The following is a 14,188-nucleotide window of genomic DNA, read 5'->3' as shown; positions in this document are numbered from 1 at the left end:
AACTGAAATACTGATCATGAATGCATATTACATGAGACTGCATTTCTCTGCTTTAAAATGATATATTTTCTTACTTGCAATTTCTTGCATTCTTTGCTAAAATGACGTAATAAGCAGTTAATGAAAACAAATGGATGCTGTTGTTGTCGTTACACAGAAAATATCATTATTTCATATGTTGTAGGCAATATTGGTCCTTAGACATCACATGAAACACTAGAACTACGAACCTTGCTGTGATATGTGTACTTCGGTGGTACAGGTGTCTGGGGACAGAATTGTCAGGAGGTTGTCATCATCAGGAAAAACGCGAATGACGTTCTACAGGTCAGAGAGTGGAATGTACGATCCCTTAATAGGGTACGTAAGTTAGAGAATTTAAAAATAAACTGCATAGGTTGAAGTCAGATAAAGTGGTAATTATGATGATGATGATGATGAAGATTTGAGGTGAGGGAGACTCAACATCATGGCCATTAGCATCCTGACGAAAAGTCAGTAAGCCAATCTCATGGGTGGAGACAAAGGCTGTCCCCACATGCGAAACAGTTTATAATGTATTAAAGTCTGCCTCCCTTCCCCACCAATTTAGGGATGAGACCTGACAGTTCATCAAATTTCACCACTCTTCTAACACCGGAATCAGTATCGGCGAGGATGGGGGGAGATCTCCATCGAGACAGGATTGCCCTGATATCAGTGTATAGGACACACGTTGCCAAAACATGCTGAACTGAAAGTGGCACACCACAAACTTCACAGAGTGGTTGATCCTCCCGCCAGAGGAGGAAACCATGCGTTAAAGGGCTATGTTTGATACACTGCTTCCAGCAGTGAGGCTGACAGGAAGTCCGCCATGCCTGTACGGTCGATTTGAGCGACCGCAGTTTGTTTTCTGTCAACTGCAACCATTCAGTCCCCCACTGACATGTGATGCGTCTATCAGAAAATGAGATGATGGTGTGCCAGGCAAGGAACATTGACAGACTACACCATCCCGACATGCTCCCTTGGCTGCTTTGTTGGCCATGCTGTTTCCCTGCATCCTGATGCGGCCAGGTACCCCACAAAAGGACCACCTCCTTGACGCAGTGTTGGAGCCACTATACGGATTCATGGATGTGCTCAATCAAGAATTTTATTTACTTTGAAAGCATAGGGGATATAGTGTACTGTAGTTTATTAAACCGAAGTATACAATTTTAAAACATTGAGGATATACTTTATTAAATCCAAAAATACATTAATTTTCAAAGAAAACTTAGTCCTTGAGTATATACTGTACATAATTATACAGTCGTATCACTCACTATGAAACATGTCCCTAAGACGTATACTACAAAATAAGTTTAAGACAAATCTACATTTATAGCATTTGTAGATTAAGACAGAGCTTTTGACAACGTTTACTGGAATACTCTGTTTCAAATTCTGAAGACAGAAGGAATTAAATACAGGGAAAAAATATTGTCTCCAACATATACAGGGTGTTACAAAAAGGTATGGCCAAACTTTCAGGAAACATTCCTCACACACAAATAAAGAAAAGATGTTATGTGGACATGTGTCCGAAAACGCTTAATTTCCATGTTAGAGCTCATTTTAGTTTCGTCAGTATGTACTGTACAACCTTCCACCTACGCTCAATGGAGCACGTTATCATGATTTCATACGGGACACATGCTAGAACACATGCCTTTACAAGTACGACACAACATGTGGTTCATGCACGATGGAGCTCCTGCACATTTCAGTCGAAATGTTCGTACGCTTCTCAACAACAGATTCGGTGACCGATGGATTGGTAGAGGAGGACCAATTCCGTGGCCTCCACGCTCTTCTGACCTCAACCCTCTTGACTTTCATTTATGGGGGCATTTGAAAGCTCTTGTCTACGCAACCTCGGTACCAAATGTAGAGACTCTTCGTGCTCGTATTGTGGACGGCTGTGATACAATATGCCATTCTCCAGGGCTGCATCAGCGCATCAGGGATTCCATGGGACGAGGGTGTATGCATGTATCCTCGCTAAAGGAGGACATTTTGAACATTTCCTGTAACAAAGTGTTTGAAGTCACGCTGGTACGTTCTGTTGCTGTGTGTTTCCATTCCATGATTAACGTGATTTGAAGAGAAGTAATAAAATGAGTTCTAACATGGAAAGTAAGCGTTTCCAGACACATGTCCACATAACATATTTTCTTCCTTTGTGTGTGAGGAATGTTTCCTGAAAGTTTGGCCGTACCTTTTTGTAACACCCTGTATGGAAACCAGACTGCAGTTATAAGCATCTAAGGACATGAAAGGGGGGTGGGGGCAATAGTTGAAAAGGGAATAAATGGGTTATTCAACCTGTTCATTGAGCAAGCAGTAAAAGAAAGGCAATTAAAGTTTTGGGTGAAGAAATAAAAACTTCTGATGTTTGCTGATGATGTTATAATTCTGTCAAAGACAGCAAAGGAGTCAGAAGAGCAGCTACGGGTAGTGTCTCGAAAGAAAGTTACACGATGAGCATCAAAGAAGTAAGACAAGTGTAATGATAAACAGTCATATTAAATCAAGTGATGCTGAGAGAATTAGATTAGGAAATGAGACGCTTAAATCAGTAGATGAATTTTGTTACTTTGGCAGCAAAATAACAGACGATGGACATAGTAGAGACAATATAAAATGCGAACTGGCTATAGCAAGACAAGCATTGCTGAAAAAGAGGAATTTGTTAACATACAATGCAACTTTAACTGTAAGGAAGCCTTTTCAGATGGTACTTACCTGGAGTGTAACCTTGTAAAAAAGTGAAACTTGGACAACTAGCAGCTGACAAGAAGGAAATTGAATCCTTGGAAATGTGGTGCTACTGAAGATCTGGTGGGTAGATCAAGTCACTAATGAGGAGATATGGAAAGAAGAAAAATCGTGGCACATCTCGACTGGGAAAAATTGATCGTTTGATAGGACAAGTCACGAGCCATCATGGAATTGTGAATTTGGTAATGGAAGGAAGAGAGTCTGGGGTGTGGGGTATTGGTGGGGGGTTAAAAATTTTACAGACAGGCAAAGGGATGAATACAGTAAACAGGTCCAAATGGATGTAGGTTGGAGTAGGGGTTTGAACCAGATAGACTAGTGCGGACAGCTGCAGCAAACAATTTGTCGGACTGTAGCCGCCCACTGCTGGCAGCAGCAGCAACTGAGCTATCCAAGCAGGACCCATGAACTGCCCTCACAGCTTCAGTTCCACCATTACCTCTCTCCTAGCTCCCAAATATCACAGGAGTTCTCCTGCATGCCTTGCAGGGCCAACCCTCTGTCGTATGCCACGTGTGGATTTTGCAAGGGATTGAGGAACAGGGGTCTGTCCTAAAGGAAATTCAGTCGGTTGATCAAAGTGAGAGTGAGACTTTCCTATCTGACTTAAATTTCTTTGAGGTGAATATACAGGACTGGAGAACGACAAGGTGAATAATCAACTGAGAAGATACAATAACAGTCTAAGTTTTATTAAAAATCTTAATCACAGGAATGACTTCCTTAACTGAGGTGCCTCCACATTGGTACCCAGGTTCTTCTATCGAGAGAGGGAGTGTTTGTCACCAATATGTCTGATTAATGAAACCCTGATATAAAATCTAAGGGTACTAGGGCCCTGAAACTAACTTTTGACCAGCCACTCCAGCCTGTAGTTCCAGCTGTGTCTGCCTGCAACTGCCTCCAATGTCTAACTCTATTACCAACCACCTACTGGCTTATTACTGTCTGCCTCCGGATCCTCAGTTTTAAAGTTTTGTTTCACTTTCCCCTTTGATCCCACCTGTCCTGACACGACTTAAGGCCAGGTTCTCATTCAAAATGGTCAAAAATCGATTTTTTTCATTTCATTTTTTAAAGGTTACATGTCTAGAATGTTGGGACGAAAAGGTTTTTTAATCCAGGCATTACAAAATTTCTACAACTTATTGTTCGAAGCAATGTCACGGCCACTGTGAGATGCTCTCAGCCTGAGACACCTGGCTCGGGTAGAAAACTTGTTGTGTTGTGGTGCACGTTTAAAAAATGCTTTACATTGCTGCTGTATGCACGCAAGCACAGTTGCTGAAAAATCTGACAGACAAAGTGCATAGGCTGCCGAATGCACCATATCCAGCGTGGCCAGATTGACTTTTCTCACCAAGAAAAATAAGGTAATTGATTGGTCAAAGCATAACTTTTGGTCCAACATACTGGATTAGCCATTTTGAATTTTGAAAATCTAACTTCAGATTTGTGTTCAGCCACATCAAAAATATATAGCAACACACAGTAATTATGCAAACTGAACTCATAATATACATAAAAGTTCTCTCTAAACTTTAAACAGGTTTTTCTCAAAATAGGATTTTGCAAAAGTGTGCTCACGATAAAACAAAAATGGGTCAACCTATTAAGTTCTACCTTTGAGCCCCAAAAATTAAACACTTTTCTTGGCAGGTAATACCTAAAATAAATGAAATGTGTTAATATTAACTATCTTTTGTAAAGCCACAAAGAGTGGGAAAAACCCAAAAATTGAACACAAAGTTCCAGTTATCATGCTATTGTTAAGTTTAAGGTTATATCATTGTGGTTAGGTATAAGCTCCAATAAATTTAATGTAATACCGACTGATGTTATCCTTTTTTTATTTCAGATAACTTCTGAGGGGCTAAACTGCACACAGTCTGTGCGCTTCAAATTCACAGGCCCTTGATCACACCATAATTACAGGCGTCATTTCTTTTGGTATAGAAAATCTAAAATAAAGTTCAAAGTATGATCACTCATAATCCCCAAAGAGATCCTTTGTATGTCTTTGTCTCAGAAAAAAACAATAATAATAATAATAATAATAATAATAATGCCAAACTTTGCCTATTTTTTGCTCATTTGAATGAGAACCTGTCCTTAATGTTGAGGGGTTTCTCACTGTCTCACTGGCTACTCTGCTGTTCTGTTTTTCAGATATATTTATGGAGATGAGTGGAGATGATAGGGAGCATTTCCATATATGGTCTATATATATATTACACTTCTCATGAGGAGGCATATTCCTCATTAAGAGCTCTCGCTCTTTCTGACTCACAGCTGCCACTCTCTGTTCCAATTCTTTATCTTTTATTGTCTGAGGCCTTTGCTTCATTAATTCTGTCACATCAGTAATGGCTTTACTTCCTAAGCATCTTGCCTTGTTGATTCTGTCACATCATTCATTCCTTTGTCATCTAAAGGACATTCTCTCATTAATTCTGTCACAAAAATTATTTTACATGTTAACTTGTCTGCTTGCCTCCCTGACCTGTCCATGTGGTCCCCTTGTGGCTGCTTCTGCCACACCAAATCTATGTCTTTAGTTTAGTTACTCTCACTATAGAAACGACAACTCATGGAAGAAAAGAAACAACAACAACAACATATATGAGGCTAATTGCAAAATTAAGGTGTCCTATTTCTTTATAAGTACATAGACCTGTTTATTTTTACAATTGTTTACATCAGTTTACAGCTTGAACATTTAGCTATTTTTCGACACCATCACCATTTCTGTTGATGCAGTTTTGTAGATTCTGTGGCAGTTTTTGTATGCCTATGTCATACCAGCTCGCTGCCATGCGGTTCAGAAAGTTATGAACCTCTTCTTTAATATTACTTACTGGTTCCTCTTTGATGTCAATTTCACCACACATTGTGACTGCCTCTAACTCTCCTGTGGATTCCTGTAAGAAAAGAACAGATCTGACAAATGAGCAAAAATGGAGGGAAGACCAGGTGTGAGCACAAATAAAGATTCATCCATTTGTTCACACACTGTCTTCTGTAAATCCCACCATAAAGGAAGACATCATGGATGTTAAATGAGCCAGGTTAATTAACACACTTAATCAATCACAGCTAACACCTCCTACAAAGTATACTAACAGCTGCGACTAGTACCTAATTACTTATTATGGTAATTACTTCTAGATTATTTTATACATTTATATCAGGAGACAGGGACAGTGGCAGTTATGGTGCTGTTTCTTTACTGTTCATAGGTTGGGAACGTGTCAGTTTCGCACAGTCTATGGGATAAAACTTTCACGCAGTGGTGGTTAATGGTCATTTTATTGGGAGGTTCCAGATAAAAAGTCAATATAATGTAATACAGTATAACAACAAACTGACTTTTGTACATAATATTTATTATTTTATCTGTCTGCACAGAAACAAAAGGGGCAGCATTTAGGCCTTTAATGAGTTCTTTAATGTAAACTTGATACACACAGTCTGAAAGTTTGTTTTGTATAATGTGTGATGTATATTAACAGATGGAAGTACTAGAGCTGTTTAAGTAGTCATCTAACACACTGCCAAGATTTCCTAGAAGAGATAGCAAATCCAAGAAATTGCCAGCAGTAGTTCGAAATAAAGCGCATACTACAATGTGAGATGCTTTTAATAATTTCCACAACGAAACACTGTCTTGGAATCTGGCAGGAAACCCAAAGAGATTGTAATCATACATAAAGCACACCAGTGGCAAGATGCAATCAATACCTTCACTGCATGATAAAAACAGTGAAGTCACTGATGACAGTTATTAAACACGGTTTTCCCAAACTTCTTCACCAAAGAATATTCCTGAATTCCAACCAAGAACAATTGCCAAGATGAGAAACATAGAAGTAGATATCCTTGGTGTAGCAAAGCAGCTTAAATCACTTAATAAAGGCAAAGCCTCCGGTCCAGATTGTATACCAGTCAGGTTGCTTTCAGAGAATGCTGATACAATAGCTCCATATTTAGCAATTATATACAACTGCTTGCTCACAGAAAGTTCCGTACCTACAGACGGAAATTGCTCAAGTCACACCAATACCCAAAGAGGGAAATTCGAGTAATCTGCTGAATTACAGGCCCATATCACTAACGTCGATTTGCAGTAGTGTTTTGGAACATATAATGTGTTCGAACATTACGAATTACCTAGAAGAAAATGATTTATTGACACATAGTCAGCACGGATTCAGAAAACATCGTTCTTGTAAAACACAACTAACTCTTTAAACTCATGAAGTAATGAGTGCTATCGACAGGGATGCCAAATTGATTCCATATTTTTAGATTTCCAGAAGGCTTTCAACACCGTTCCTCACAAGCGTCTTCTAACCAAACTGCGTGCCTACGGAATATCACCTCAGTTATGCAATTGGATTCATGAATTCCTGTCAGAAAAGTCCAGTTCCTAGTAATAGATTGAAAGTCATTGAGTAAAATAGAAGTAATATCCGGCATTCCCCAAGGAAGTGTTACAGGCCCTCTAATGTTCCTGACCTATATTAACGACATAGGAGACAATCTGAGTTGCTCTATTAGAGTGTTTGCAGATGATGCTGTCATTTACCTTCTTCTAAAGTCATCAAATGACCAAAACGAATTGCAAAATGATTTAGATATCTGTATGGTGCGAAAAGTGGCAACCGACCCTCAATGAAGAAAAGTGTGAAGTTATTCACATGAGTACTAAAATAAATCCCCAAAAGTTCAATGACACGATAAGTCACACAAATCTTAAGGCTGTAAATTTAACTAAATACTTAGGGATTACAGTTATAAATAACCTAAATTGGAATGATCACATAGATAATTTTGTGGGTAGAGCAAACCAAAGACTACAATTCATTGGTAGAACACTTAGAGCGTGCAACAGGTCTACTAAAGAGACTGCTTACACCATGCTTGTCCGCCGTATTCTGGCGTATTGCTGTGCGGTGTGGGATCCGTATAAGGTGGGATTGACAGATGACATCGAATAAGTTCAAAGAAGTGCGGCTCGTTTTGTACTATCACGAAATAGGGGTGATAGTGCCATAGACATGATGAGTGAATTGGAGAGGCAATCATTAAAACTTAGGCATTTTTGATGCGACGGGATCTTCTCGTGAAATTTCGATCACCAGTTTTCTCCTCCAATTGCGAAAACATTTTGATGGCCCTCACCTACGTAGGGAGAAACGATCATCACAATAAAATAGGAGAAATCAGGGCTCGCACAGAAAAATTTAAGTGCTAGTTTTTTCCACGCACTGTTTGAAAGTGGAACAGTAGAGATACAGCTTGAAGGTGGTTTATTGAACCCTCTGCCAGGCATTAGATTGTGAATAGCAGAGTAATCACATAGATGTAGATTACATTTCTGATTTGATATGTTGTTTTCTGAATCAACCTGAGCAGCAATGTTAATGATCGCAACCATTTTGTATTTACAAGCATTTTCTAAATGTAGTCTTCTTTCTTCATGTTTATTAGTTTGTTCATTTACATGCTTTAGGTCCTTACAACCAGACTCCAGTATCCTTCATTTCAAATAACATACAATAGAAATCAGATAACTTTTGTTTCTCATCAATTTTGATAACCATAATTTTTTGCAGAACTGTGTATTGCAGAAAGTTGTATCCTCCCTTCCATCGAGTTCAGATATTAAGTAATCTTTTCGTTCATGTGTAACTGACTGCTCGATTTCTGACTTCTCTAGCATACTTGATAAATTAAAGGATTTTTTTAGCAAACAACCTATTAATTTTAAAATCACTGTATGTAAGACTACCAGAGTTTCAACCACACAGCTCCAGAATATGGAACCTACTGAGAGATTTGTCACTTTTGAGGTTTGCGACATTTCCTGTTGACTTATAGGAAGGTGCCAAGTGATGTAGTTGCAAATCCATGCTACGGGCACTCCAGCAGGGCCTAAACACCGTGTACAGGTGCAGATAAGTGGCAGAGTGGTAATGTTTCGGAGACAGCAGGGTTCAGAGTTGCGGGGAAGGAGGGGTACGCTCCAGTCTGTTGTCCGCCAGGCGCACCTGAGGGCTGGAGGTGGCCCCTAGCTGTGCTACGGTGAGGACGATGGTGGGAAAAGGAAAACAGCTCGGTGACATCACTAAGACTCCAGTTTATGGAGGCGGGGGTGTGGAGGGAGTAAGGGCTACCAGGCTCTGCTCCTCAGCTGAATGGGGTGATGAACGGAAAACAGGTTTCTCAATGTGGAAGGATGAGCTGAGGGAAGAGTTGTGGCAAGGCTTGGTCCCACTACGGCCAGCTCAGAGTAACATTGTGCATTTCTTCAAAGAGCAGTAGAAACTACACGTGATTATCTGTGGTGTCTGCCACCTGTACAACACCAAAATTATGTCATATTCAAACTGTCTGACCAGCACTGAAAAAAAAAATGCAGAATAAAACTATATCACAAAATTTTGGTGGAGCCAAGCTCCTCTGGCCCTTACGAGTGAGCCGCTCCTGCTTTCACGTAACCAATGAGAGCCGAGAAAATGAATTTCTAGCACTGAAATAGAAACCATTCTCTTCTTTGCTATTGTCATAAATACCTGACGGGTTTTCTGAATAAATCACAAATTATGAAATTGTGATCAAGTTGGAATGCGACAGTTGTGAGCTGGTGAAGCCAATCAGTTTGAAAGCTAAAAATATCTGGTTGTCATAAAAAAACTGAGCTGTAGCTTGTCCCTAGGTTTATGTTAGGTTGGAATGTGGCAGTGTGCCTGAGAGTTGGCAAAGGCAACAAATTTGACAGCAAAACATCTGGTTTTGGTGACGGACGGATCTGTAGCTTAGCCCAAGGCCTAAGTTACATTGGAATATGACAGTTTTACTCACAAAAATTACATCAGACACAATGTGAGTATCTTTTAATTGTGCCTGTCTGCAACTTGACGTGTCTTCTTCACGGTAAGTAGCAATCTGTCTCTTCCTACATTGTTGAGATTAATAATCTTTGTTGTCATATATTTGTTTCTTACCAATATTTCACAAATTATAAGGTTGTCGTCAGATTGGGAACTAATACTGCAGCTTAAAATAAATTAATAATGTTGGTGGTCAAAATATTTTCCTATCCTTCTAAATGCATTCCAGTTTTGGAAGTGGTGATATACTAACATGAGAATGTGACAATATTCCTTCAAACAGACCCAGCAGCTGACACACCGTCTTTCCTTCCCATCATACCTCACAGCAAGTGCTGACAATGTTGTTGCAGGAAACTAATTAGTATGCCACTGGCCCTGATCTAGATGTTTACCTCTGAAGACCATATTCTAGCTTCATCATGAAATTTGTTGTAAATAATCCACTACAGTTCAAAAGGAACAATGAGGTACATAATCAGAAAACAAGGTGGAAAAATGACATTCATTACTCCACATTAAGGTTGTCCTTAGCCCAAAAGGGGTGCACAGTGCTCTAACAAAAATTTTTGATCACATACCCAGTGATTTAAAATGTCTGACAGACAGAAGAGTAAAATTTGATAAACTGTGAAAGTAGCTCCTTCACAACTTCTTCTATTCTGTAGAAGAATGTCTATTATTGTAATGTGTAGAAGATGGTGGGTAGCCAGTACTAACTCACACACTATATATTTTTCTCTCTTTTTGTTTAAAAAATAAATAAATAAAAGAAAGAGCTAACTTAGAAATGCTCAGACCGTAGCCATGTGTACAAAATAGAAATATTCTCTCTTGCATTAACACTAGGAACAAAAATTGCCTCCACTATCCAAAACATAAGCTTCCTCTTGCAGAGAAAGTAGCAAAATGTGAAGCTTTTTATAGAACACACTTTTAATATTTTGAGACTGTGTCATTCACCATTTTCAAGCTACATGACACCACATTTCAGGAACTGCCAATGACAATAATTTTACAAGCATTTTGTGATTAAATTTTTGGACATTGAATGAAAGATATTTTTTTGTTTTAAGGTGCAAAAATGAAGGAACAAAAGACAGTGGAGAGTCTGTTCTCATATCGACGACTGAATATGCAGAATGCATTTCCAACAACATCCTACACATGTTCCCCAACTGAGGGGAAAAAGGATAGCAAGAGAATACATATGCAGCACTGAGGGGAAAAGATGCTGCAAAGGCTGGGGGCCTGTGGAAACAAAGCACGAACTCGCCAAAGAGCGGCAGGCACCTTAGGGGCATTGAATGAAAGTGCAATTATGGTGTTTGCAGCTGTTACATAGTTTACTGATGTTGGTAACAACTCCTGTAATGAACAATGGGAACTGAATATGACGAATTACGCGTCTGTTGTTGGCAGCCAATCAGAATTCCAGCTCATGATTGCCTATGGTTTGTAAATACAGTTAGCTGGTATTTTGTTTTGAATTTAACAACATAGTCAGAATTTTTGGCAAAATCGTAAGTAAGACATACAAGTATGTTACCGCAATGATGAATATATATCTCATGCTATGCACACATTAGTCTATTATGGCAGTTATATTTTTGTGTTGAAATTCATTTGTTTTACCAACTCTAGCATTCCAACCTAACCTAAGCCTCTGTTTATGCTACAGGTCAGTGTTTCAGCATCCCTACTTTTTTTAAATACACATCTGTTGGTTTTGCCAAGACACAACCATTCCGTCACTTTTCAGCTTAAACTAAACCTTGGGCTATGCCACAGGTCAGTCCGTCAGCAAATCTAGTTTTCTTGCCATTCTTCAGAAAATTAATGTAATCAACTCATGGCTCCCTCCAAAAGAAATCATCACATACAGTGAGTCTCTTTGGCTATTGTATACCCACTTAGCTATGAACAACAGCAATGGTTGGTACCTTTGGATGGCTTCTGAACTTATCATTTCAACCAATGTGATCAATAATGCTACAAATGTAAATGAAATGAAGGGTCATATAAGCAATGTCTGAGAGGAAGAGGGAAAAGTTTCAGCTACAGTTGACGATGAATTAGTGTGATCGAAAGTCTGGTACGTGGAATGTTATTTACAGAGTAACATCTAAACTTCATCACAAGATTAATGAATGGTTTACGAATGTTTGAGAGGAGTATTTTCAGGCTCATAGTTTTGACCTTAGCTACATGATCTCTTAATGAACAAAACCCTTTTAGTACAACACCTGTTCTTTCCCTACAAACAAAAATGGTAGAATAGGTGACGTTAATATTAGGCAATATGTCATTAATATACGTAGTAATTTTATAAAAGAAATTACTAGTACGTTTACACATTAATAACTGCTGATTATACAAAAATGATTGCTGTAGTTCAGTGGAAATAACAAGTATCTTCTCTACATATCAACTACACGGTCCTCAGTATACTTCGTCCAAAAACGATTGCAGTCACAAAATTGATGAAAAATTGTCGAGTTCAATTATTCCCCAAAGTTTGGCTTCATTAACACAAAAATGGTGAAAGACATTGCTCTGAAATTTTAAAGGGTGATCGAGAGGAAAAGTTGTACATCTGGTACAAATATCTTATATCGATCAACACTAGTTTTCAGACATACAACATTTTGTAGGCCTCCGTTGAAAGCATCATCAAACAAAATTATTATATGCATCTTGAGCTCAAATTTTACATAAACTACCGGTAAGATTTTTTCGCACTACAGATAAGATTTCATTCTTTTCACGATTTAAAATATAAATACGCAACCGAATAATCAGCTAGCTTGTAAATAAAGCCTAAAGACTGCACAGCCTCAGTAATGACATACAAGCCTCAAGTGTTCCAATGTTGGTCAATTTACACGAAAACAACACATCATACACCGGTATTTAGCGTGCTGTTTTCATATGAACCGTGTTACATTGTAATTTAGCTTCATGTTGCATGCGAACCTATTTAGTAACATAGTATGTAATAACTTAGCTTCGGAGTCATAATTGTTATGAGACTTCTTAGTTTGCCTGATATTTCATACAATCGTGCTGAAAAATTTAACTTCTGACGATTAAGGTCGCACACAATTCATTCAATAGTTATGATCGTAGACTCACCATATTTACAGCGAACTGTTTTGAAATATAATGAGGAGTACTTCTCGAAAACTTCTATTCGCAAATTCCTTAACCTTCCTAACATCAGCAACAGCTGATACGGTGCAATCTACAAGTTCGATCGTCTATACGACGGAGTTGCTAACGGCATACTGTACGTGAAATCTATGGTATTTACAGTAGTCACACATTGTTACATTGACCGCAAATTGTGTGTATTTTAAGAAATAAGTATTGTGTTTAATATACAATACTTCCAAAACACAAATTCGAGTTAAGTTTCTTAATAACGTGAAGCTTTCGTAACATTATGGTGGACGTGCACGATATAAACAAAACAAACGCAAGCTGTACTGCTATCTTTCGGCGACGCTAAGTATCAACTCTTGAGTTGCGCGATGCGTTGAGTTCTCGCGTTAATCCCGCCATCTGTCAGCACGACATTAGACAAGCAACAGCGTCGTAGTTGTGTACGACGCCGTTCGAGAGCAGCACAAGTCATTACGTATCAATATATATTTTGAAGTTCCACGGTACAATCACCCGCCAAGTTGCTTCAACTAATTATTTTGTGCTTGTAAAATGAAGTTACAATAAGCAAATATATTTCATAAACATTTCTCACAAGAGTCTTTTACAGTCAGCAGTACTTTCCTCAAATATTGTCGACAATAGAGTTGTCGCTCACAATTTTAAACACAGATAACATCCTAGAGAAATCGGATTCCGACCATGGCTAACGATGGGCCTGGCACGCCCACCACGGATGCATCCCTAGGAGGGACCAGCCCCCATTCCACGTCCAATACTTTCCAATCATACCCGCCCACGTTAGGCTAAATTTTTCTGCCTGACTGATGTAGTACTGTCACCGTCAGAGGGTGGTACGGGACTACAAGTCCCACCGCCACACTTCCAAAGTGAATTGCAGTGACGCAGCCACTGCCCTGAGGATAAATTTACTGCCTCATCAACACAGTTAGACCGCAATAGATCGGTGATGCTGTATTGTAACATATTACACACACACACACACACAAAAAGGAATGCTCCGATCGCGAAGGTAATCTGAGAACCCATTCCACACAGGGCCGCCCAAATCAGAACTCCAGCTACATAACTGGACGATTCGGGCAGCGTATCACATTCACATAGGCACGACACAGGTCTCTTAGACTGCCAAGTCACTTGAGGTGTGAATATTAAATTAAATCAATTTCGTTGGCTGTGGGCGAAGGACGCATGTCAAGCCGTTTTCATTTAAAGGTTCTTGAAGTTGCTAGATAAGCCATCCTTTACATTCCTAACCCTGTCCAGACATACTCGCCTTTTTTCTGCTATGAGAGATG

General features: G+C 39.1%; 1 protein-coding gene across 1 annotated transcript in view; it reads right to left on the bottom strand.

Annotated features, from left to right (window-relative positions):
* The window catches only part of LOC126106842 (uncharacterized), a 114,946-nt gene extending 101,693 nt beyond the window's left edge, over nucleotides 1-13,253 (bottom strand). The window contains exons 1-2 of the mRNA XM_049913238.1: nucleotides 12,840-13,253; nucleotides 5,667-5,729 (exon numbers count right to left, since the gene is read on the bottom strand). Coding sequence (XP_049769195.1) covers nucleotides 5,667-5,729; nucleotides 12,840-12,842 — 66 coding nt within the window. The 5' untranslated portion in view covers nucleotides 12,843-13,253. The remainder of the gene's footprint in view (nucleotides 1-5,666; nucleotides 5,730-12,839) is intronic.
* Between the last annotated feature and the right edge of the window lie 935 nt (nucleotides 13,254-14,188).

This window comes from Schistocerca cancellata, chromosome 10, assembly GCF_023864275.1.
Source record: "Schistocerca cancellata isolate TAMUIC-IGC-003103 chromosome 10, iqSchCanc2.1, whole genome shotgun sequence".
Classification (NCBI taxonomy): Eukaryota; Metazoa; Arthropoda; class Insecta; order Orthoptera; family Acrididae; genus Schistocerca; species Schistocerca cancellata.
This window is presented reverse-complemented; position numbering and strand designations above follow the sequence as displayed.